The 26,723-nt window shown below is 39.2% G+C and overlaps 1 protein-coding gene across 6 annotated transcripts in view; it reads left to right on the top strand.

Moving 5' to 3' along the window:
* The window catches only part of atg13 (ATG13 autophagy related 13 homolog (S. cerevisiae)), a 67,801-nt gene extending 42,454 nt beyond the window's left edge, over nt 1-25,347 (top strand). For 3 of the 6 annotated variants that reach the window (XM_052029333.1, XM_052029334.1, XM_052029332.1), the window contains 7 exons: nt 5,088-5,204; nt 13,496-13,635; nt 15,457-15,574; nt 17,482-17,559; nt 18,363-18,476; nt 21,696-21,824; nt 24,815-25,347. In XM_052029333.1, coding sequence (XP_051885293.1) covers nt 5,088-5,204; nt 13,496-13,635; nt 15,457-15,574; nt 17,482-17,559; nt 18,363-18,476; nt 21,696-21,824; nt 24,815-24,892 — 774 coding nt within the window. In that variant the 3' untranslated portion in view covers nt 24,893-25,347. The remainder of the gene's footprint in view (nt 1-5,087; nt 5,205-13,495; nt 13,636-15,456; nt 15,575-17,481; nt 17,560-18,362; nt 18,477-21,695; nt 21,825-24,814) is intronic. The other 3 variants (XM_052029336.1, XM_052029335.1, XM_052029337.1) reach the window with 1 other exon arrangement.
* Nucleotides 25,348-26,723: the final 1,376 nt, after the last annotated feature.

Below are 26,723 nucleotides of genomic sequence, written 5' to 3'. Positions count from 1 at the left end.
CAAGCATAATCAGTCAATTTTAGCAATCATTGAGCCCGTTATCGTAATGCACTGTTGCAAGATGAACAGGTCTTTTAAAAAGAAAATTGCTCTGTAACACAACCACTGAATATATTTTTTAAGAAAAAATTACTACATCAATGAAGAAAATAATTCCATTACTTTGCATGAAATTCCAACTATTCCTTTTTATATGCATGTGGTGATATGATTATAACTGCACGAAGACATATTTGGGGCTATTTACCCTGGTTAACTATACATTAACAGATTAACAACTAAATCTAGACCATTACAGCTCAGACTTTAATCTGAGTATGCCTGTTGATTCTGAATTGTAAAAATAGTTTTTGAACATTACAGAAACATATCAAAAGGTGCAATTTGTGAATAATACTTCCTACATTTGCAGGATGATATTGTGAAAAAATGGCAAGCTAATAGATAATTGAACAGTGAAGTTTTCTTATCCATTTGCTTGAGCCAACTCAAAGTTTGTACAAATGGAATAAATATTTATTTTAAATACTTGTATTTCTTCCCACTGGATAAAATGATGTTGCCTGCGGGCTGCTAAATGTGCACATGGTGATGAAAATGTCTAATTCTTGGCACTGAAATAATTATTAATTGATATCACACAAGCTGCATCCTGAACATGGTCCCTTCAACTTGAAATAGAAATATATTTGGTCATTTGCAAAATGTTAAACTTGCTCAAATTAAAGTCTTTGAATAGGAATAACTAGGAGCTTGGAAGAGTCAGTCTTTTTCTATCTCCAGTTGTCTAGTTTATCTCAATTCTGTTTTTTTTATATATAGACCGTGCAGAACACAAGAAAATGAATAAAACCAGCTTTATATTTTGCAGCAGAATGACTGGACATAAGATATATGATGAGATATGGCAACAGTTGAAAGGTTTTTGCATTATGAGGCCATTGATATTGACAAGAAATTTGCTATTATTTTCAAATTTGGAGGACTGCACTACCAAGTGTTTGCCTTGTGAAAAAAGACACATGCAATATATATTCAAATTGGAATGCAACGTGACCTGGAGGAAAATGTGAGATGATTGTACTCCCTGCATCAAATATAGATTACTGTGATCCCTTATTTTGGGACCCCATAAGTAAGTGACTTATTCCCTGTCCTTAATTGCTCTTGCAAAGATGTTGGTAAGCTGCGCCTTAAACCACAACAGTCTTTCTGATAAAGGTAATCCCACAGGGGAGGGAGTTCCAGGATTTAAGCCATGTAACTATGAAGCAGCATTGAAATACTCCTAAATCAGGATGGTTTGCAACGCGGAGGGGAACCTGCAAGTGGTGGTGTTTCCATGCACCTGTGCCCTTGTCTTTCTTGGTGGTAGAGATTGTAGATTTGAGAGGTGCTGTTGGAGTAGCCTGGGTGAGTAATTGCAAAGCATTTTGTAGATGGTACATACTACAGCCACAGTCTGCTGGTGGTGGAGAGAATGAATGTTTAGGATAGTTGAGGGGATGTCAATCAAGCAGGCTTTGTGCTGGTTTGTGTCAAAGGATTAGGAGACGAGAGGTAGGGCAAATCGGAGACCTCACCACATGGGGACAAGAGACGTGTCTGAGGTAAGCAGTGCTTTGCATCTTCACCATGGGAGATGATACTGCTGTAGTCTCAGCAAAGGAAGATGTAATTTAGATTTTGGGTGGCATTTTAAAAAAATCATACAGCCATTAGAAAAGCTAGCTGGACTGAATGGATAAATCGCCTGGTCCAGATGGATGCATTGTAGGTTGCTGAGGGAAGTAAGGGGGAAATTGCAAACATCCTGGCCATAATCTTCCATACATCTTTGGGTTAGGGTGGTGTGTAAGGAGTGGAAAAATTGTGGGTGTTGATTCTTATTCAATAAACTCATTAACTATAGACCAATCAGTTTTAGCTTGGTGCCAACCAAAGTTCAAGAAACAATAATCATGGACAGAATTAGCAGTCACTTGTATAAATGTGGTTTATGGATCTAGTGTGTAGCCCACTAGATAGTTCTTCAATGAGTAACAGAGGGTTGTTGAGGGATTATGTGGTTAATATGACGTGAATTTCCAAAAGCTGATCACTAAGGTGCCGTATAAATGGCTTGTCATCAAGATTGAAGACCATGGAATAAAAGAGGCTGTGTAGCAGCATGGATAGAAAATTGGCTTAGTAATAGAAGGCAGAATGGTTGTGAAAGGTTGTCTTTTTTTAAAACTGGGGGGAAATTACAATGGAGTTCCCCAGGTGTCAGTACAAGGATTGTTGTTTTTCTTAATATACATTAATAGTTCGGACTCGGTTGTACAGGGCACAATTAACAAACGAAAAATATGTCAGTCACCTTTGCTCTCAGTGTTTCTCGTATCTTGAAAAAAGAGATTTTGTAAACTTTTTCCTCTTCTTCAGTGTTCCCATAGCATTATAATCTGAACTGATTGCAGGATCTCCTGTTCACAATTCATTATTTCCTAAAGTGCTCTGTGCAGCATTTTATTTCCCTTTGTATATTGTTCCTCCGAGGTTGTAGGCTTTCAGAAGACATGCTTGGTATTACTTCCTGAGTTATCATGCTTTTTGATCTTTTCACCTTTTGGCGCCTTTTCCACTCTTCATCTACTACCTTTATGTTAAGGAAAAAAGCACACACACAACTGCCGTGGATCCATTATGCAGAAGACACTGTTACAGCTTTCAACATTTTAGATCAGTTTCCTACATCCAAGTTCAGCAGTGGTTTTGCATCTGGTTTAATAATCCAAAGGACTTTGCTTTAAGAAGACACAGTTATTTTGTTTACACATTCGGTGTAACTCAAGATCGGCGAGTATGTGATGCCAGGTCAATCCCAAGAGCAGGATGGTCCACAAATTTTCCTTTAACCAAGAACTATTTTCTGACCATGCATTTAAAAAAACTTCTGAAGAAGCATGGAAATAAAGATTATTTTGATTTGATGTTTCAGCAGCATGTACATTGATCTTTCATCTACCTCAAATTAAACAAACCACAACATTAAAGATTTTTTTTCCCAGTTTGCCTTCTAGCAAGGTCCAAAAGAGAAGTATGCAGCAGAAATTCAACCAACATATTGTACATCTCTGACTAGAGCTGTCAGAATGGATGCAACGGAGGTGCTCTGTATGTGGCTTCCGTTTTGCAGAGCACCTATTCTCTGTCTGCAGTGGCTATCCTGAGCTCCCTATTGCATGCCAATTCAATTCCCCTTCCCATTCCCACACTGACCTCTCCCTTCTCGCTGCCGAGGTCACTGTTTTATTGTCTTCAAGAAAATAGCTCTTGTTTTAGATAATGATGCAGCATAATATTATCATCATCCTCCTCCTCCTCTTGGGTAATCCTTGGGGACTGATAATGACTTGCTCAGACTCCAGATCTTTGGTCTCATCAGCCACTTCGATACCCAATGTGAAATTGGCAGACTCTACCACAGGTGTGTCAGGAGGTGCTTGACGAGGCAGGCAGGTGAGTGGTTTGTGAGGACTTCTGGGCTTATGAATAGATTGGAGATGTCAAGTAGACCACTATCTCTGTGCTGGCTTTGAGACTTTGATATATAAGCGTCTTTCTTCAGACAGCAAAAGGCTGTGTTGGTTCACTGAAGGTGCTGGTAAATTCCATCATTGATTTCTGTATTCATTGAGACATGGCTCCTGAGTTGTGTGAAGTGGTCCACATTTTCCAGGGTCTCTGTTGGACTTTTAATATTGGAGAATGGTGTTATACAGCAGATGCGGATTGGTAGACGTTTGTTTTGCAGATATTAAATGTAAGGCCTATTCTCTTGTATGCTTCAGTGAATGAATTTATAGTGACTTGGAGCTTGGCCTCCAGGCATACACAAACGTCATCTGTGTACTGCAGCTCAGTGACTGAAATTGAGGTGACATTGGTTCTGGAGAACAGGTGACATAAGTTGAACAGTTTCCCATTTGTCCTGTAGATTGACTCCATTCTGTAAGCTTTGTTTTGAGGTGAGATTCTGTATTGCAACAAGTAAGACAAGAAAAGTATTGGGGCAATGACACAGCCTTGCTTGACAGCAGTCTGCACCAAGATTGGGCTGGTTGTATAAATGGTAAGATAATGGCTTGCGTGCAATCATGAAGTAGATATAAGATGGAGACACGTTTTTTGTTGGGAGTCAAATTTACAAATGTACCTTTTTTTTTGAAGAAATAGATTTTTTTGAACAATTTGTAATCGAGATCACTTGCTAGAGAAGGAGAAGTGTGGAGGACAGACTAATGTAAGACTGGGAGAGAAGTTGAGTCATTTGGATAATCATGAAAAGTCCTCAATTCTTCAGAACAGTGTCTAGATTTCCTGGATGTGCTTATTTTTGATTTGGGACTGTTTGCTAGAGATATGGATAGATCATCAAGAGACCAAGATCTCCATCTGGAAGTTTGATTTGTGCACAAGGTGCAGTTGACCAGTCAAACTTGAGTGTAATGGGCACTCAGATTTTACACCTGTTCTTTAGAAACTTCACCACAATGATACGATGACTCCATAGTTCTGGCAGAAAACCTCTGGAGAATCTGTTAAGGTACCAGATAGCATATGTCACGTGATTTCCTTGAACAAAGTGCAAACTGCATCTCCATCTTTTTTTTTGTACAAGTTTTCTGGTGCCTCAGTCTGTTGTGATGTTGGGTTGTTCATAAAGTCAACTACTACCAGTTGAAGAGGAATGAAGTTGTTGTTCAATAGCTGATGGGAAAGTGACGGGGAAGAAACAAATCTGATTGTAACACTAGAGAAATTAACATAGTAGGATGACATAGTGTACGTGATCAAATGTCTTTATTGGGTTACACTAGTTTTTGGTAAGAATCCGTATAAAACTAGGACAATTAATTTTTAGTTTTTGAATGGTAATTAAACTAAAATATCATAATTCTGACTCTGGGTACTTTGTGGGCTTTGCATCATTAGTTTTACAATGATGTCAATCCTTTGTTTCCCTCTCGTTCCCTGTGTGCTCACTCTGATTACTATTTAGATTCTGTCTCTGTTTTCTGTGCCTTTCTTCTTTCTCCCAGCTCTACAGTTCCCGCCTTTCCTATCAGCCCTTTGCTACTCTCGGTGGTGGTTCAGCTGACCTAACCTATTCCCCAGCAGCCTTAACTGCTGGTGTAAATGCTGCTCATCCTCATCAGGTAAAGTCAACGTTTCTTGATTCAAAGACTTGCTTTTAGCCAATGGTGTTAGGTGAAAAGTACCATAATTTCAATACAACAAAATCGTAATTGACTATAACCCTGACAATCTTCCTTTGCTTGATTCCATTGGAAAGCAATAAAAAAAAATCCAAACATATGAACATACAAATTAGGAGCAATGATAGGCTACTCAGCCTGCTCTGCTATTCAATAAGTTTACGACTGATCTGATTGTAACCTGGAGTCATTTGCATCTACCTGTGGTAACATTTCATCTCCTTCTTTATCAAGAATCTTTCTACACCTGCCTTAAAAATATTCAAAGCTCTGCTTCCACTGCCCTTTTGTAGAAGAGATTCCCAAAGGTGTATGACTCTGAGAGAAAAATGGCCAACCCTTTATTTTTAAATCATCACCCATAGTTCTAGATTCTCCCACATGAGGAAACATTCTTTCCATGAACCCTCAGGATCTTATCCTGCTCAAAATTTGATATGTTGCCTTTATGTTGCTCTTTGTAGGACTTCCCAACATAAATATCATGCACTGAAATTTGCGCAATCTCAGGTGGGATGGGGTTGGGGGTAAAATTACACACTGATCATCTGGAATGTGCTTCTTTAAGGGTAATGGAAACAGGCCAAATTGTAACTTGCAAAAGGGAAATGAATTTACACTTGAAAAAGTAAAATCTCGTATAAAGACGTGGGGGCACTGAAGCTGGGTAGCTCTTTCACCGAGCTCGGTGATCTGCATGCCCTGCTGTGCTTTACAATTCTATCAACTCACTTGGCTGCTAGAAATGAAATTGCTAGTTGCAAATTGAAATTACGGTACTTGAGGTACATTAGTTCTTTGCATGTATTGATATGTTTTTGCAGAGTAAGAACGAAAAGATTCAAATAAATACAAAAGTCTATCTTCTACCGAGGGAAGAAGTCACACTAATATAACGTTCAGTAATGACTGGGGTTTTTTTTTGGACTAGTATTTTGGGGTAAAATTGAGAGTGAAAAACTGCAAATGCTGTAAATCTGAACTCAAACAGAAAGTGCTGAAAACACTCAGCAGGTTGGGCAGCATCTGTGCAAATAGAAAAATCACAATTGTTGAGATTCACTAAAGCAGAAGAAAAATCCAAGAAAGCAGTCATTTTTATTCAGAAGGCTCTTTCATTATAGATGGGACCATCATTCTCTGTTAGCTAATTGTGGCAAAATCCAGAGTTCAAGAAAAAAATCTCGATGCATTATGATAGCTCAACAACTTAAACATCAGCCTTTAATGATTGTTGCTCATCCTGTAATACTAAATTCATAGAGCATCATAAAGTGGCAAAACCTCCAAATTTAGTTGTGCAAATATTTTTCAAGTACTTTTCACTGCAGTTTAGATCCCAGATACAAAAGCATTCAGATCAGTACCAGTATTCTGAATAAAAGACATTCCTGTGGGAACAATGGGGCTGTATCATTTTGGAATATGTGGTGCTTTCATTATATTTGGGTCCCAGCTCTCAGCTTTTTTCAGCACATAGATGATTGTAATGGTGCTGCTTTCTGAGCTAGAAAATTTTATCACCTTTGCTGCCAAGTTTCACCAGACTGTTGCCTTCAAATGGTCACCTCTGACTTTACCTTTCTCTTCCTTGATCTTTCTTTCTCCATATCAGAGGATAGACTAATGACTAGTATCCACTACAAGCCCTCAGATTCACACCACTACTTTTATGGCACTCCCTCCCAACCTACTTCCTACAAGGACACCATGCTGTTGTTGTATTTCTGTCACCTCTGTTCTGACAATGCCAACTTCCATACCAGAACTCTCAGTAAGTCTTGTGTTCTTCTCAACAGTGTATTGGGTAGTGTGCATGATTAAAGGTGGTGACTCACTGGAAAACTAGCAGTTATGCTGAACAGTGTTGGGTGAGTGATAATACTTCTACATATGCGGGAAAGCAACTGTGAGTGAAGAAAAGGTGAGCACCCGTTCATTCTGACCTGCCTCATGGATGGCCATTGACATAATTGGATGCTAGCAAGGGAAACAAGGTACCGGTCCCCTGCTTTTTAAACAGGTTGCCAGTGAGGTACTACACGTCTTGTGCCTCTGCAAGAGACAACAGAATTTATATTGGAGGATTGTGAAAAAACTTGAAGTTTTATCAGAATTTAAGCTAAGTTTGTGCACTTTGCTATTCACCTTACAAAATTTGGAGGTACCAGATTGTTAAGTACACATTGCAGCTCATCATGGGCTCTGCTTATCCTGAGATCCAGAAGCGGTCAATGATGAACAAGAGCATCTAGAGCAGCAGCAGGTTGCAGGAAAAGAGGAACCAACTTGTAGGAAGCCAAACCTGTCACAGCCTACAAGCAGAGGCCTAGTTCCTTGGGCATGTTTGAACAATTGCACCTCAGATAGCTTAAGATATTGGATCAAGTAATAATGGATTTTTTAGTATGTTGGAACAGATCAGATGCTTCTAGCTCTTAGAATGACCAATAGCCTTCAGTTCCTTGTCTCTAGCAAAGCATCACATGTACAAAATCTCACACATTCAAAAAGCAGGTGAATGCCACCTTGTTTTCCAGAGCACCCAATGATATCAATGGCCATCCGTAATGCTGGTCAAAATGAACACACACTCAGCTTTACTGTTAAAGGTGCCACCCTTGCATGTAGGGGTATCATCAACTCTGTGTAAACTCAAGATGTTTCTCCATATGTATATTTTATTCCTAGACTTATCACAATTTCATTCTTCTATGGCATCCACTTTTTCTAATTCCTTTTGACCTTTCCATGTAAACTTGGTGGTTGCTTGAAGATGAGGCTTAAAGCTCAACATCCAAATTAAGAGCATTTATAAACCACCGGGCCCTTCAAGCTTGCTCCACATTTGAGAAGATTATAAACAATCTTACTGTAAGGTCAACTCCACATTTCTGTCTATCTGCAGTAACCTTTTCACCCCTTGCTCATTGTCTATCTTTGCCATAAAAAGACTCAAAGACTTTTTATGGCAAAAAGCTCTATGTATTCTGAAAGAACTACTTAAATCAGTCTTGCTTCACTAATCCCTTATCCTAATAATTGACCTGTAAGATCGGTTTGTAAGACAAGTTTTTCACTGTACCTCAATACAAGTGACAATAATAAACCAATACCAACAATTTCCCAGTTCACTTTTGCTAACTATGCTTTCATCAGTTTCCCTTTAAATTTAAAATACCAGTTTTGGACTTGTCCTTCTCTGTCTCAAACTGAATGCAAATTTCAATCATATGATCATTATTACCAAGGAGTACCTTCACGATGAGCTCATTCATATCTGTTTGCACAATACCAGGGCTAGTATATCCTGCCCTCAGGTTTGCTCCAGAATATGCTGTTCTAAGAAACACTCTACAAACTCCTCCTCTGTCCATCTGACTTTTCCAATCCATATGTAGATTAAAATTCCCCTTGATTAGTGCCATCCCTTTCTGACAAGTTTCCATTGTTTCTTTATGTTCAATACTATCATGTGTTTATTATTAAGGGTCCTGTACACCACTCCCACTGGCACAAATAACCTTCTGAGCATGATGGTGGACCTTGACTGGGTTGTCAGATTAAGAGGAACCCTACTGTGCACGTTAGAGAGGTTCTCCAGAAGAGTGGTGGACTGATTCATTTGCACAACATTACACAGCTGGGAGCATAAAAGGCAAGGGAGATGTACCATCTTCAAATGAGGAGAAGAAAGATGCAAGCAATGCGTGTTGCATCATCACTGCAATGTCCATTTAGATGCCAGCAATCTATCTGATATCGCAATCTATCTGATGTGTCAGATCAGTCCTGTAAATAGCCATGTTTACCTGTCCACCCCCTACTTCTACCCTTCTCCTTAAGTTGCTGAGCATCGATCCATGACTCACTTTAGGCACACTGAAAATCCACTTGTCAGTTGTTAATCAAAAGAACCAAGACTTACCACTCTGGTAATGTGCAAAGTGTGCAATTTGCACAATCCTTTTAAACCACAAAATTTGATTATTCCTTTTTCCTAAATCTTTAAAATGTCACAAACTTTGTAATCTTGGCACAACCAAGTTACTTTGACATCTGCTTTGAAAGCTGAAGTGTTTATTTCTGGCATTCCCTATATTTTGGAGCTTGTTAGAGCTCAGCCTTGGACTGCTTCATCTCCAGCTATTCAGAGGTTGCATCTGCCTGGGCAATATGTGGAGGGTACAGATGGGAATAGGGATAGGGGGATGGCATGAAGAGTATAAGTATTTTAATCAGAGCCTCTACTTGTTGTCCCTTGTCACTATCATTGCTGTCCTGCATTTTCCTTGCTAGCAATTGACAACTGAGCACTTTGCTGCAGATCATTGCGTCAATGAACCTCTAAGAATAGAGTATCATGCAGGCTACTCAAGGTGGGATTCGTAATCTCTAAACCTTTGAGAGCCTGCATTCACTCATTGCTACATTTGATGTTTCATAATGTTCATTCTTCCCAGGGATGAAGACATAATTTCAAAGACTTCCATGCCGTTCTTTCTCAAAGCAAACTCCACCAATTTTTCTGTAGAAGTGGACATTGTTAATTGAATTCCTCCAATGTATTGTTTGTCAACAACCCTTGCTTTTTGTAGCATCTGTGTCCAACTGTGTAGATTGTGGGTAGTTCTGAGCCACCTGATACAGGTGTCAACTATCTTCCTTTTCAAACTCTGGAAGCTGTTTGTAAAGTAAGTATGAATCTTGTGACAGTGCAAGATCAGAGTCAGTATTGGCCACCTACTCTGAGGAGCTATCTCTGATTGTATTGCAAGACTTGTGAGATGAGTGATACCAGACCACCCATGGAAGAATTAAGATCTGAATTCAATTTAACAACAAAGAGTGTTTAAATATGGTATCTTTTGCTCATTGCTAACCTAAATCAACATGAGTGGGTGTTAATGCAATATGGCTGAATGAAAGAGAATTCTATCTGTGAACGCCACTATCTGCTGCCTTTGATGGCCCTGTATTCTGTTGTGCCGATTATATCCAGAGCTGTTGTTTCCACAGATGCTCTCAACCTCACTCAAGTGTTTTGCTTTTCTCTCTTGCAACTTTATACTACTTATGGCCTAACTAGTTCTGCATTTAGTTCTGGTCACTGCAGTTAGTTCTGATTACTACATTTCAGGAGGAATGTGACAGCACCCAGAGAAGGTACAGAGGAAAATTTCTAGCATATTGCTTGTGATGGAACACAGTTGTCATGAATAAGTAATCAGGCTGGGGTTGCTTTCATTGGAGATGAGACGAAGGGGAGGGTTAATCCAGCTGGATAAAATTTATAAGAGGTGTAAACAGGATGAATTAGAAGGATCTTATCTGGCCAGTTAATTAATAGTGGGTTTATGTAAAATAATTGTTTGAAAGAATAAAGGGGATTTTTGGAAAATGTCTTTCACCCACAAGTTGCTGGAGGTCTGGAGCTCTCAGTCTGAAATAGTAGCAATGGCAAAAGTTCTCAATACATTCAAAGCGTACTTTACGTACACTTGATGTTCAGAGACTCGCATGTCTGTGGGCCCAGTCTTGGGAAGTGTGATTAGTCTGAATAGCACTTTTGTAGCCAATATTGACTCATTGAACAGCTCCTCTACTGTAAATATATGATTCTGCAAGGGAATCTAAGACTCATGAATGAGAGTAATGGCATGTGTTGAACAGATTTGTTAATAGTGACATTGATGGAGAGCTGTGTTGTTGCACAAGGTGAGATTGAGGCATTAGTTTGGTTAAACTGATGGGGTGTGCGGAAATGCATTTCTGGCTGTAATGGACACAATGGGGCATATCAACTTTCTCCTGTGTCAAGGTCATCTGAACAGAAATCCCATGTCAGGTGCATCTGAACATTAAATTGGTACTTGGAATAAGGGGGTTGGAGTAACATTCACAAAAGGATGTTGGTGAATATGCCAATATGCTCAGCTGATGAACTCCAAGAGCTTATAGGTACCAAATTCAGGAATGGGAGAACATGGTCTTGTTGATTACTTTCATGGCAACCACCATCCATGCTACCTTAATGTCTTTGACAGACTTCATCCTCTCATTAGTGACTTGATGCCCCTGCAGGTCCTTGTATCTTATCTTGTCATCCCTGTCATGACTCCCATTGATGGGTCACTGAACTTTGAGATATCTTCAATGTAGTTTGCAATCCATTTTCTATCTCCCTTGTGCTGTGCAGCCAACAAATTCCAACGAATGTTAGGCCTCTCAACAGTTAAAATGGCGTGTGCATTATCATAACAGCCACTTCATCATGACACCCTACCTGAAGTAAAGCAGCTCTGACAAACTGTCAAGATTCTCCCATTACTCTCTATGCCCATAAGTGGACACCAGCTGAGGTACTGGAAGGCAAAGTACTTCAATTTGAGTCTGCTCCTTTAGGAGCAGAGAAAAATCGGCAAAAATAAATAAAGGGGAGAAGTCTTTTTAATATTAAGTGCGCATTCATCCTACACTGTGCAGTGACCTTTCTTCAGTAAGGTACTTCGTCCATTTCCCAGCAAAGCATATTTTCAAAGCTAACTTATCTTCATCAATAATATTTCCCATAGACTACCCACACCACAGCTGCCATAAATGGAATTCCCCCATCTCCTAAAAAGCTGTTTTAGGCTTTTTGTTTTTCAAGCATTGATAAATTTTAACACATTATACAATATATTTGTTTGACAGATACAGAATTTTATGGCCTGATATTTACAGGGAAGTTGCAGGCAAGGTTAAAATGTCTTTTTTTTAAAAAAAGTCAAGGGACGGCATGGATGATAGTGGCAGCTCCATTGTATTTTGTGGCTTTCTACCCCACCAGTTACTAGTGAAATGGACCAGCAGATGGGAGAATACACTGATGGCAGGAGACTGCTGCTGGGTTCCTAACAATTGGGTGAAGGATTGTCATTCCATGAAGTTTGATGGTAGGCGATTGTCCATTGGCTGATGATGGTGAGAGATCAGGAACTGGAATAGGAAGATGTCGATAAACAACAGGGTATAAGGAGAAAGCTTTGTTTGGTAGTTTTGAAGGAGAGAGAGCCTGCGGGGAAGAAAGCTCGAAATTGGGATTGGGTGAGGCAGAAAAGTTCTGAGAGTCTAAGTGAAGCACTTCTCCTAACCATAAGGAGCACCAAAAGGCCACTCATCCTGGGGATCTAGCAGCTTCTGCATCCATTTTATTATCAAGTAAACCCAAACCCAGAAGAATACAAACAGTGCAAATTAATTTCAAGTTGGTCTCCCCTGTAGGAACCCAGTGTAAGCATCCCACCCCTCCAGAGTCGGTGACTTGGATGTCCCCACATTCACCTTGTAAATGTCAAGGTCGGACTGGCCAATTTTCACATTATAATCTCCACTGTCTCTTGCCTGTCATGGGAGTTTAAACATGCAGACTTTATTTGTCACACAGCAACCTGTCACACTTCCCATGAATGTTCTTTTCTCCTCTATAGGTTTGTTATGTGCATCTGAAGAAAAGAGTGAGAACATAACAAATAGGTGCAGGGACAGGCCTCAAACCTGGTTCATGGTTCAACAAGATCCTGACTGATCTGAATTCCACCTTCCTCACCTCTCTGAGAGAAGAAATTTCTTCTCATTTTAGTCTTACGTGGTTGCAACTTTTATCCTGAGACTATGACCTCTAATCTAAATTCTGCGCATTCCTTCCACCACACTCAAGGGAACCTTTCTTAAAGCATCTACCCTATCAAGCTCCCTCCAGATGTTATGTTCCAATGCAATTATCTCTCATTCTTTTAAATTTCAGAAAGAATTGAATGTGAAGTGTCCTTGCGTCTACTGGGAGTCCATGAGGATTGTTCATTAACCAAAGAGCTCGGTTTTTGTATTCTTCCAACTTTTGCTCCTCATTGCTTCCCCAAATCATGTGGCAAGCAATATAAACCTAAATCTGTAGTACACAATATATCTTTCATTATATTAATGGAGTACAGTATTAAGAGCAAGAGTTCTTCATACAATATAAAGAAAAATATGTAGTACTAAGAGAGAATTCGTATTTGGCTCAACAAGCAAAGCTGCAGCTAAACATTTCAGTAGTGCTTAATTTGTTTTTCTATATAATCCCAGAAGCATTGTATTTCACTCTAAAGTGTATTGGTTAAATTTGCATCTGAATGTAATTTAATCTTGCACAGTTAGTGATTTGGTCTTGAATATTTCCTTTCCCTTCTGTTCATAAATAACAGATGGTAATTCCTGGCAAAGAAGGTGGTGTACCTGTTCTGCCTCAGCATCCTGCCCATGGTACCCAGGCTGATGGTGACAGGATGCCAACCTGTAATCCCACAGATACGAATCAACAGGTGCCAGCAACTCCTTCTAGCAGGTACAGTTAGAACTTAACAGTAGGATTGATGATATAATTCCACATCACTGATAACAGATTTATAAAGATTTGTAAAATGTAAAGAGCACCAATCCAAAGCAGTTTCATTTTGGTCGGGATCCCTCCCGATTTAAATTCACCTACAAAGTCCTTGAGTGACGCTTGGTCTCAGATCAGTCTCATAAATTAATGGCTGAGAAATTTTAATAAATTAGCAAGTCATTGTGAAACTGAATAACTGCTACCTCAGGTTTAGCACCGTTCCCTTGACCTTCAAACCCGATGTAACAGAGTTATTTCACATCTTGCATCATTCATTTATAAATGGACTATGCGGAAAATAATACTGAATTAATTCACAAGGAATATTTTGGTGCATGTGCAAAAAACAGCAAGATAGTTAAATGCTAAACTATTTGTACAAATTCAAGTGTAATCAATCCTCTCTGAACATGTACCCAAGCAGCTTATTTAAAGGCAATGAGTTTTACGGGCCATCATTTTGAGTTATATGTAGAATGGGTTTGTAAACACTTGTCTGCACCTTGCTAGATGACATGCAATCCTTTTTTTTAAATCATTATGTCTAATGGAATAAAATAGAGCAGCCCTTTTCCTCTGACTGCACTTGAACTTGGGCCAAATGGTGTTCTCTTTCTGTGTTCAAAGAAAAGTAAGCACATGCAGCCTAATCTGGTTGTGGGCTCAAGACCTCTGGGCAGAACCATTCAAAATTCGAAATTGTCAGAATTATGGTTTTGATTTCCTGGCCCAAGAAACAATGTACTTCCTGAAATGACATTTTTCTTAGAGGAGACTAGGTCTGTATTCTTTAGAGTTTGGAAGAAGTAGATGATTTGATTGACCCACACTTGCCTTAAGCAGATTCACTGAGAACACCTTCCTTGTGCATGTTATCTGGTCACCATCCAAAGAGGTGCAGAACTCCAGCTTCTTTATTTATCATGGCCAAAACAAGCCCCTTGAACAGATTTAAAATACTAAAAATTAGTCAAACTTTTTTTAAGAGAAGTGGGGGGAAAAGAAACAAATATTAACACAAATGTTTAGAATATGTTTAAATTGTTTTGTCAAATAAAAATTATGTAAATTACCTTAAGCGGGACCAGAAATCAATATATTTTTGAATGCTAATGGAATGGAGGAATAAGAGGATGATTGAGTCGTGTTTTATTGATCAACCATGATCCTATTGAATGGTGGAGCAGGTTTACACTAAGTCTATCCTTAAACCTGTTCAACACCTAATCTGAATTTTAGGCAAAGATATTGGTTTGTCAAACTAAAATTCTTCTTCTGTTAAAAGTTAGAGATAGAAGAGAGAAATGGAAATAAACGTACGTCTAGCCATGCCTGTGGTGAGAGGGAAAATGGGCTGCACAGTGGCGCACTGGGTTTCATCCAAACCTCCAGTGTTGTCTTTATGGGGTTGACGTGCTCTTTGTGAATGCACAGGTCTCCACTGTGTGTTCCAGTTTCCTCCTACATCCCAGAGATAGTAGATAGGTTGGTTGGCCTCTGTAAATTGCCTCTAGTGTGAAGGTGAGTGGTAGAATCCGGGGTGGGGGGTCGTGGTAGTTGATTGAAGTATGGGAAGAATAAAATGGGATTAGTATAATGGGTGCTTGATAGTTGGCATGGACTCAATGGGCCAAAGGGCTTGCTTCTGTGGTGTATGGCTCTGTGAACCTCTATGACTCAGTATTGATTCTGGCTGAAAACAATGAAATATAATGAAACCATTAATGAACATCTTTGGTAGGTTTGTTTAATCAGTCTTCTCCTTTGTTCATTTTACAGTGGCGAAGCAGAAATGTTATCAAAGAGCAGTGAGGGGAAGAGCGGATCACCACAAGACGCACTGGAGACTACCTTGACCAGGAAAGTGGGCGCGTTTGTTAACAAACCAGCCAGTCAGGTATGACTCCAAGCATAGCAGAGACTGGAGAATAGACCTTCAACCTTGGGCGCCAGATTAGCAACAAGTTTCCTTTTGCCATAACTTCATTTCATGTTAGATGTCTGACATTTATCGTGAAGTTAACTGATCCATAGAGTTTTACCCATGCTGTTATGGCTCTTTCCCTATCCCTCTCCCAAACAATTTACCAGGGAGGGGAAAAAAACAATTTATTTATGGACATTCCAGAAGCTTTATTGTTGAATCCTGAAGGACTATCTAACCAATTCTGTGAAATCACAAGGACTGGAATATATATCCAATCGTACATTCCCACCCTAAAACAGATGCCTAGCTATGTTGTACACATGATTATGCTGGCCACATGCAGTAATCAGCTCCCTTTTGAATGTCTTAAGTAAATCTGCATTTGTTGGCAGCTTCATTCATAAAGGGAAGTAAAGTATTGCAGATAATGCTCTTTCTGCAGCTGAACAGATAAGGATGAAAGCAGGAGAAGGCAGTCCCACCCAGCTAAATGACAGGAGAGGGGTGTTCAAAAGGTACAGCCCTCACGTCAGCTCTTGGCTGGTTCATGACAACGTTCACCATTATAATAGTCACATGGGTTGTCACCAGCGATGTGGATGGTTTTATTTCATTGTGAAAGCTTTAGTAGGTGACGCCTAGACAGAAAGAACATAAGAAATAAAAACAGGAGTAGGCCATCAGGCCCGTCGAACCTGCTCCGCCATTTAATAAGATCTTGGCTGATCTGGCCGTGGACTCAGATCCACCTACCTGCCTTTTCCCCCATAACCCTTAATTCCCCTACTATGCAAAAATCTAATTGTGTCTTAAATATATTTAATGAGGTAGCCTCTACTGATTCCCTGGGCAGAGAATTCCACAGATTCACTACTCTCTGGAGGGGGAGGAGGGTGGGGAAGCAGTTTCTCCTCATCTCTGTCCTATGTATCATTTAATAGCTACCTTTTATGGATGAAAGTTTTAGTAATTTTTAGCCAATCCAAATTAAGCCCACTAACTCCTCAGTACTCAACTTTATTTTGAATCCATTTTTATAGTGCTTAATAATGGCTTTTTGAAAATCAAGATTCACAATATCAACTAGACTCCAACATTCACTCATTTAGTAGATTTCCTCAAAAAAAATTCAAATGGATTTCTCTTCCAGAAGCCACTTTTTAGTATCTTTTCCTCCATTCTGGTTATAGTGCTGATTCTGTCCCTAATGATACCTTCTGGGATTTTGCTGTACTAAGTTAAACTAAGGAGCCCATAATTTCACAGACACCATGTTCGACATATGTATAAAAGACTCATAGCCTCTATCTTATTTAAACACCTTGTGTGCTATGGACTTCGCCTGATCTATTTCAGGATTCTTTTTCCACTTGAATGCACTCAATCTGCTTTGCTTTTAACCTCCGCAAACTACCCTTTCATTGGTAACACTGTCTCAGCTTTGCGGTGACACCTGATGGACAGTAGCAGTTGAAACTTTCTGCTCATTCCTGGGCATCCACTATGATCCAAGGAACCCTTCAGTGACTGTCAAGGCCAAAAAAAAGAAAAACCAGCTTTATAACTACAGCCCAAGTGCCAGTTGCTTTAACAGCAGATTTAATTAAACTGTCAATTTTGGTTTTGTTACAACCTTAAAATTGCTTATGAATTCAAAGTGACTGATCACAGTTCTGTTTACACTGAGAAAGTAGCAAGAGAAATGGAATTTTAAGCATTCTATGTAGTTTAACCAGTTCCTCATGCTTGTGGAGAACTCTGTGTAAAACTGACAGTGAATAATTATAGATTACATATTTTAATGTATTTTTTTTATTTGTTTATTCCTGACATGACCAGATCTATTCATATAACTTATGTTTTCCTGTTTTACACAGGTCACCGCTGTCAACCTGGATTTACCATTTGCTGTATTTGCACCAAAAATTGTTGAATCTGAGGACGCTGATGTCATGGTGAGACTCACAAGAAATATAAATCCTTCTGAAACTCGAGAGGATTTAAGGCTGTTTTGGAACATCTTTTGATGTATGCTCTTTTTTAATATGAAACACCATCTAAAAGGTGAGGGCAGTTAAACTGTGTTATTGACTGGCCAAACCAATGAACAAAGGCTTCAGTTCCACTTCCTGGATTTATATATATTTCTCAGCTCACTACTGAAGCAAATATTCTTCATTTCTGTTAAACTGGAGAGCGGAATACCACTAAGATTTAAAATCTTCCCATATCTAATCTATGAATAATCCTTTCCCTTTTTTTGGGTTCTGAAATATGTACAAACTTTTCAAGTTCAAGCACTGCTTCTTCCTCCCGCTGTCTTGAGCTAGAGCTATTTGAGCCTTGTCTTACCAGGGTGTTTTATTACCCACAGTTTTAAGTTTCCAATTAAATGTATAAAAATTTTTCCAAAAGGCTGATTTCCTTCAGTAAGGATATGCAGCAATCTGCTCACAGAGGCTTTGCAAATGATGCGGTCTTTCCTGTTGTTCAGGGATGTGCCATAACACTTTTTTCTTCCTTGTACTTCTGCTGTGTCCCTCCTCCTGGAAGCTGACAAACTAGAATTCACAAGTGGGTGCCAAATTATGACCGTACGTCTATGTTTTGTCACTCAGTGATGCAGTATCTTAGTGTGCCATCTGACATTTGGCTGCCTCCCAGGTTCTTTTTGTTTATGGAACAGTTTGCCTAATTGCTGCAGTTTAGCAACCTATTACATCTGAATGGATGGCATCTTTCTGCTTTATTAACACAGGTAAATCCCCCTGATTCCCCAACCCAAGAATCACCCCTGCATGCTAGTCTTCACTCAGACCAGTCCAGCGGTAGCAGTGGCCTCACACAGGATGAATTTGTTATGGTGGAACTTGTAAGTCATTTATTTCTGGCACTTTGGGCTACTTGTTTAACCTAAAGTAACACTGTAGAGTTTTTGTTCAGTTGTTCATCAATCACCACCTTTCACTGGCATCACAACTAAGATTGCAGATTGTCTTAAGGGAATTGACAGGGTAAAATCCCAACATTGCCTGATCCAGTATATTTTGGAAGCATCTAATTGAGTAACATATCTTTGATATCCTTGATGACATGCACTTAAGATGATGCTGATATCATAAGTAATTTTATTGAGAAAATATTGTGAGCATAAGAAAGCACAAGGTGTGCAATGCAACAGAAGTGTTCTTTCTGTACACCTGATAATTCTTCTCTCTGTAAATTACAGTTCCAGTTAATCTTTTAGACAAGGTTTACATAATTGCTAATTTCTAAGGGCAACTTTACCTGACCTCCATAATCTTACAGCATTCTTCACATTATGATAAGATGAAAGAAGGGTTGGCTCAAAGAACAAATGAGTGTAGAAAAATTAATATGGCAAAAGCACAGTCAAAAAGGAATTTTTTTTTAGTAGTTGTATAAAGTTGACAACAAAACTTTGATCCAGAGACACAAGTTCAAATTTCACCAGGTTGCTGGTGATTTTAAATTTAACTATTTAAATGAACCTGGATATTTCTAAGTTGGTCTCTATATTGGGTAACCAAAGAACTCTACTTGTCATTAGTGAACCAAGTAATTTTTTTTAATGTCCTTCATGGAAGGGCATTCTATATCCTCACCCAGTCTGGCCTATCATTTGTGACTCCAGACGCACCAACACACCCTGAAATGGCTCAGCAAGCTACTCACTTTGGGGGCATTTAGGGATGGACAACAAATATCAGCAACGCCCACAGCCCATGAACAAATAATTTCAAAATGTACCATAATCAAAGAGTGGTTCATTAGTAGTGTTTGTGGTAGCCGCCCTTCATAGAAAAACACTCTTGGGAGTAAAGAATCCAATGTATTAAAATGGACAGAAACAAAAAGAGAAAACAACTGGCTTGCTTTCTCTTTTATCATGTTAAAAATATGGTGCCACTATGACTGCTTCTTCCTTTACATGTATATTCTAACCAGAGACCTGGGTTCAGTCCTGACCTCGGATGCTGGCTGTGTGGAGTTTGTATGTTCTCCTTGTGACCTGCACGGGTTTCCCCCAGGTGCTCTGGTTTCCTCCCACATCCCGTTGACATGTTGGTTGGTCAGTTAATTGGCCACTGTATATTGCCTCTAGTCTGTAGGTGAGTGCTAGAATCTGGGGGAAGTTCAACAAAATGTGGAGAGAATAAAAAGAAATTGGGATTGACGTAGGATTAGTGTAAAAATGGGTCATTGTATGGACTCGATGGGCAAAGAGCCTGCTTGCAAGCTGTCGCTCTCTCTCAAACAGAAGGATTTAGGAAGAATTCCAGGCAGCAAAGAATTAGCATCCCATAGAACAGCAATTGATAAAGTAGAAGTGGGTAAAGGGAACAGATTAAGATAATATATTTCAGACTGTTGGAGGAGACCAGCAAGGTTGATTGGGATCTAGCCATGCAGTGGTCACATGGTAATAATAAGGATATTGAAGTCAAGCTGCAAAGACCCATGGGCGCTTTGCAAGTTTTAAAATGATGGAAATGTGGGTCTAAAGACAGGAGAAGAGGTGGAGGTTCAATGTTTATATTGATAGCTGTGGAGAAGTTGAGTCACTTAGTGATAATGGTATGAATTGGGTTTTGGGTATCAAAAAGCCAGGTGTACACTAAGAACTAGATCCCAGGTGAAAGAAATCTGTGTCAGTAGCAGTACAGGCTTCGGTGAGAGCTCACCTCTAGACTGAACAGAATACTAAAGCTCCACCTCCGAGTGAAGCCTAAGGAGGTTGATAGACATTGGCTAAAAGCAAGTAAATAGGAATGCTAATAGAAAGTTGGCCTTTAGTGCAAGAGTATGGAATAGTAAAGTAGTAAAGCTTTGATTTAAATATAGTATTTTTAAAAAAACTGAAGTGCTTATACTTAAACCCTGGCAGAACTGTTCCTCTCCATGGAACAGAGCTCCCTGTGCCAGATCCAACCTTGTGTAGATTCTTTGAATGAATTTCCCAGAATAATTTAGGTTTCATAATCCACCACTGGACCTAATGAAGGCTCCAGTGTCCAACCACAATTGGGACATCATTTCCGATGGCTGCCAGCAAGTTCGGAATTTCACTGACTGCACACATGCATTTAAACTGTTACAGCTATACAGAGAAATGCCAGCATACATCAACTGCTCTCCCCTGTGGAAACATTTCATTTAACCAACATGCCACATTCATTGACGTTGGGTTTTATCTGCTGCATTTTGACTATTTTACCATACTATCAATACCCTCTTGCAGATTTCTTTGATCCTCAGAATTATTTAGTACAGCTTCTGTTTTAAATTTGGATGATGCTCTGACTTGTCACATATTTTAAGCTCTTAGCAGTTCTGTTCAATGTAGTTTGACTGAGTCTTTGATAATATGGAATTAATTCACTTTTGTATCTTTTTTGATGTCCGCACAAAAAAGAGCAGAACACGGAAGTTTTAAAAAGTCAAATGATAGCGCCTGGCTATTTTTTTTACTTTGAAATCAAAAAGATTCTTCAAAGTGGTCAGGCAAGCTGAAGGTGCTAAAGTTAAATCTTGAACACCTTCTGAAATAACACCAGAGGACTAACAGTTTTCTCATCTTGCAGTCTAAGTTTGCAGACATTTGCATCTCAAAAGATGAATAATCTTATGATGCAATTATCTCCTGAATGATGGCAAGCCATCAAACCGGAGAGTCCGCTTGGCCAGCAAATTCCCATAGGGAGAGAGAATTATTTTTGGATGATGAAGCAGGACACTATTCTCAGAGTTTAACAAATTAGCATCAGTTTTTATACATGTTGCTTTTCTGTTAAAGTCATTTATATACAAACATTCCTACTTTGAACATTGAGCTGCACTTCTGTCAAAGAGCATTTTATCACAACCACCTATGTTTTCCTGTTTTTCTCTGTAGAAGCCTTATAGACTTACTGAATTTTTTTCTAGTTATTTCTCATTTAACAGTTATTGATCGTTAATTTGCTACTTGCAAGTCAGATTGAATAGCAGGGTTACATCTCTATCCTTATGTTTAGCTTCTGTTAAGATAAAACTGAATGTAACAAATTTCTCTTCATCTGCAATTTAGAAGCCTGCCTTTTCCAAGGATGATTTTCTACCCATGGATCTTGGCACCTTTTATAGGGAATTTCAGAACCCTCCTCAGTTGAGCAGTCTCTCCATAGACATCAGTGCACAGTCAATGGCTGAGGATCTGGTAAGAAAAAAGTTATGCAATTGCATTAAAACAACAACATTTGAATATATAGTACAAATCCAGTAATGGACATAAATCATAGTACATTGAGTTTGGCCACTTGCCTTTTTGACTGCTGCTATTTGTACCACAAATGCAAGTGTTCATCTTCACCCTGTGGTCTCACATCTGTGATCACAATATTGGGCCCTGTTGGAGAGATAGCAAATACCCATCTGTCAGCAGCCTGACACCACAACAGAAGGCCAAAACAGTTCAAAAATGAAGAACTACTCCATCAGTATTTTAATTATATTTTTGTCATTTTTTTAACATAAAATCCATGTGTCACATTACTGATAGTAGAAAGCGTATACTCTTACACTGCTGAGTTCCTCCAGTGTTTGTATGTTACACTACAATGCTGCTTTAATTTTATTTATGCAAATTTTTGTTTTCAACCCTACTATATTGCCCTTGCTTAAAGGAATTATTTATGCAGTGGAATTTATTGTCTTAACGGGTGAAATGAGCCCTCTGCCTGTTTTCCCCTTTCCCCATCCTATCTCTCACAAATAAAATTAATTGACCATTATGAGGCACATTCCTTAAGTCATCTAATTGAATTTGTGCACTTAATATGACTGGTAGATTCAAGTGACAGATAGACCTGGTACTTGGCCTCAGAAAGGAGCATATGTCACACACCTGATATGCTGAGCTGCTCCAATCTGGAACTAATTGTAATATCCCGTCTGGACTGATGGTCTAGCCAGTCAAAAGGAGAGTGTCTTTTGCATAAACCTAACTGAACTATTTGGTACCATTTCTGAAAGCTGATGCATTTTCAAAGCCTCTGAAAGGAAAATGAACCTCTTCAGCTGCTTGCCTTTGCATTGCCAAGAGTAAAATCAACTGGCGTGCACCTTTTTCCCTTTCCGCTATCAACCATCTATTCACATTCCAAGTACACATGTAACGAGTGACGGTTTCAGTCTGATATCTGATAGCCCCTGGTGCTCAAGAAACTGCATCTGATCATCAGTCATTGCCACTTCCTTAGCAAATGAAGAGCATTGCTCTTTCGTTTTCTACCACTTTCGTTTAAAAAAAATAGAAAAGTGATGTATGTTTTAAATGAGAGATTGAAAGGTGTTTAGTGTTCAGAGGAACCTGGATGTTCTTGTATACAAATCTGAAAGTTAACATGCAGGTACAGCAAGCAATTAAGAAGGCAAACAGTTTGTTGGCAATTTATTGCAGAAGGATTTGAGTGCAAGAATAAAGATGTTCTAATTATGTAAGGCATAATGTTGTGTACAGACCTGGTCTTCTTACCTGAGGAAGGATGTAATAGAGGAAGTGCAGTGATTGCTTGGATTAGAGGGCTTGCCCTAGTACGAGAGATTAGGCAGACAGGGCCTGTACTCTGAGTTTAGAAGAATGTGAGGTGATCTCATTGCAATGTATAAAATCTTTGTGCTTTAATGGAGTAGATTTGGAGTTGAAGCTTTCCCTGGCTGAAGTATTGAGCCAGGAGCCACATCTTCCTGGGGCTGGCCTTTCAGGACACACATGAAACCATATTTCTTCACCCAGAAAATAATGAACCTTTTGAATTCTCTACCCAAGAGGGCTATAGAGGCTCAGACACCGAGTATATTCAGGGCTGTACTCAGCAGCTTTTAATATTAAGGGAATATGGGGTTTGTGAAAGAAATGCTGCTGAGGCCAAGTATCTCCTTGAATGGCACAAGGGGTCAAATGGCCTGATCCTGCTGCTACTTTCCTTCTTGTGGATGAGTATTAAAGGGTGAATCAGATGTTGGGACATAAAAGATTTATGAACGTTTTCCTGAAGGAACCCAGGAGTAGCATTCATTGTGATATCTATGAGGATTATTACTCTTCAATATAGAAAGCCAAATTGAAAAGAAACAAACAAAAATGATGTGAATCCCATAGCTTTCTTACCCCGGGGATCATCTGGAACTTCAGCCCAGATTCACTGCTCAAGTTCATGGGGAGAATGGTCCCACATTTTTGATATAAACTACCAGTTGAAGAATAAGGGGGCATTTATCCCTGTGATCTTTTCTAAATTTCTGTTTATTTTATCTTTTTTTCAGCTTGAACAGACTTTGAGGAGGTGGTATACAATACATTACCCAATATGGTTATAATTGGAAGATGAGAGATAATGAACAATGCAGGGTAAAACAATTAGAAGTGATTAGAGGTGCCAAACAGTCTGGGGACTGCTGCATTTAACTGGGTATATCATTGAATTGAATGTAGGATTAAAATGTGTGCAGATACTAGCAGTATAGAAGGCATAGTAAATTATTTTGAGAAACAAATGAAGCTGTAGAAGAATATGGACAAGATGGTGAAATAGCCAAAAATAAGTGGTAGATGAAAATGGGAATGAGATGGGATATTTGAGTAAAATATCCTGTGTAGGGGAGAGGTAAGTTGGATAACCACAGAGATTCGTCAGTTCAAATTTATGATACAAAAAAATCTGTTGTAAATGAGGTGTAGAATATAAAATTCAAAGATATAATTGTGAATCTATGTAGAACATTGGTAAAATCCCGGTTACACATCAGCATTTAAGGAGAGAGTAAACAGGTGGTTGGTAGAAAGGGAACAAAGGAATATCACAACTGGGCAGTCACATGAGATTAGTTTTGGTTGAGCGAGGGTTCTGACCAACACATTTAGAGAACTTCTTGACCTTCAAAGATGCCAAGAGTTTTGTAATCAACCTAAACACATCTCATCTGAAGACACAATCCCAAGAAAGTTGCTCTCCATTGCTCCTCTGGAATGTCAGTGCATATTAGGTGCTCACAGTGAAGTGCAGAGCCCAATCCCACTTGTTTGCTACAAAGCTGAGTGTCCTACCAATTGAAGAATAAGAAGGAATGTGAGCCTGCGATATTTTTCTAAACTTTCTTAAACAATGAAGAGCATTTCTTTTATTCATTTTATCTCTATTGTCTCAGGATTCCTTACCAGAAAAGCTGGCAATCTATGAGAAGAATATGGAAGAATTTGATGCCTTTGTAGACACCCTTCAGTAACCATTGACGATATCTGCTCCAGCTTCAGGAACAATACCTGCAACAAGCACCAAGGTTGAAAGTTGTTTTCCCTCTATAAATAAAATGTATATATTTTTAGAAGTACAGAATCCCCTTATTTCTATAGATGTCTATCTGCAATCTGTAAGTACATTTTCTAGTTGCACTTACTGATCTGCTATAATTGAAAAGTGAAAGTCCACCTTACTGTACACACATGTAAATATCTTGTAAAGCCAAACAATATTTAATCAATGTCTTTCTTTATATTGAAGTAGGAACTTTTGTGTGCTTCTTGCAAGTCTGGTTGTTATCAAAGGATGGTTTTTAATTTAAATTACAGCATGTTTGTTTCAGACCCAACAATTTGTAGCTTGTCACTTCACTGTAGAAAGATTAAAAAAAACAATTGGGCCAATGGCAACTTGGTCCTCTGGTTGATAAAACTGTGAAAATGCTTTCTGTTTAGAATTTAAAATTTCACAACCATCGTTATCGTTTGACATTCTGTTGAAATAGTATCATTTATTTCATAGAAACGTCATGACAAAATGTGCTTCCCACATAAAATGTAAATTGGGAATATCCAGATGATTCAGATTCCAACTGGTAAATTGCATGCATGACTGCCTCATGGCTCTGTGTCTCAAAAAGAAAGCCGCTTGATTTGGCAACCATAAGATATCCTGATAGTCTAGGGAATCAAGGTTACAGTAACCACAGATTAATTGTGTGATCTTGGATTCAGGAATGACTGGGACTGTATGACTAAATGAATTTATTTGCTTAACTCTTCTGTGGAAGTTGGAAAACTTTATGGCACAGTAGAGGTTATCCAGCAGCTGCTGAGGTAAACGACCAAAAAACAAAGAGAACAGTAGGTAAATGTCAAAAGTAAATAGGCTGGCTGTATGATCACAGAGGCATTCAGCAGATTTAGTGCTTCTCTCCAGTCAATCCTAACCGGCTCTCACCCACTAAACTCCATTCTTTTGGTTGGTTTTACAAATGTTTTCAGTGTGAACAAATGGCAACAAGTGGCACATGTAGTAGAGCTGCTGCCTCGCACTCCAGCGACCCAGGTTCACTCCAGTCCTGTCTGTGTGGAGTTTGCACATTCTCCCTGTCACCACATGGATTTCTCCTGGGTGCTCAGGTTTCCTCCCACATTCCAAAGACATGCTTGTGGTGGGTTATTGGCCACTAGTGTACAGGTGAGTGATGGAATCCGGGGAGTTGATGGGAATGTGAGGGAGTAACGTGGAATTAGTCTAGTTGAGTGCTTCATAGTCTGGATGGACAGTGAGTCCCAGGGCCTGTTTCTGTGCTATATGACTCTGATTCTAAACCTTTGTGATTTAAACTGTCAACCTACAAATATTAGGGGAGGTTAGTATCTCAATGAAAATGAACTGCTGACTGTGTATTCTTGGTACTTTCACTTTTAAATTTCCACATTGTGTCCATAACTTCCTCCATCCCTGAAAACTCTGCACAGTCAGCTTTAGCCTCTTTTGTAACTTCACCCAGGCTCTCTCTCCTACCAAAGGTCATGTCTTTTAGTTGCAGCAACAATGGGTGAGGCAGCATCTGTGGAAAGAGAAGCAGAGTTGACTTGAGAGAGAACTCTTTCCCAGTTCTGACCGAGGGTTTTCAACCTGCAACTAAATCTATTCCTCTTTCCACAGATGCTGCTTGATCTGCTGGTTCCAGCATTTTCTGTTTTTATTTCAGATTTCCGTCATACCGCAAGGAAGTGGGCCTTGACCAAACGTCCATGCCCACCAAGATTCCCAGATAAGCTAGTACCATTTGCCCACATTTGACCCAT

Source organism: Pristis pectinata, chromosome 14 (genome assembly GCF_009764475.1).
Source record: "Pristis pectinata isolate sPriPec2 chromosome 14, sPriPec2.1.pri, whole genome shotgun sequence".
In the NCBI taxonomy this organism is placed as follows: Eukaryota; Metazoa; Chordata; class Chondrichthyes; order Rhinopristiformes; family Pristidae; genus Pristis; species Pristis pectinata.
The sequence above is the reverse complement of the archived record's forward strand: the minus strand, read 5'-3'. Positions and strand labels throughout refer to the sequence as shown.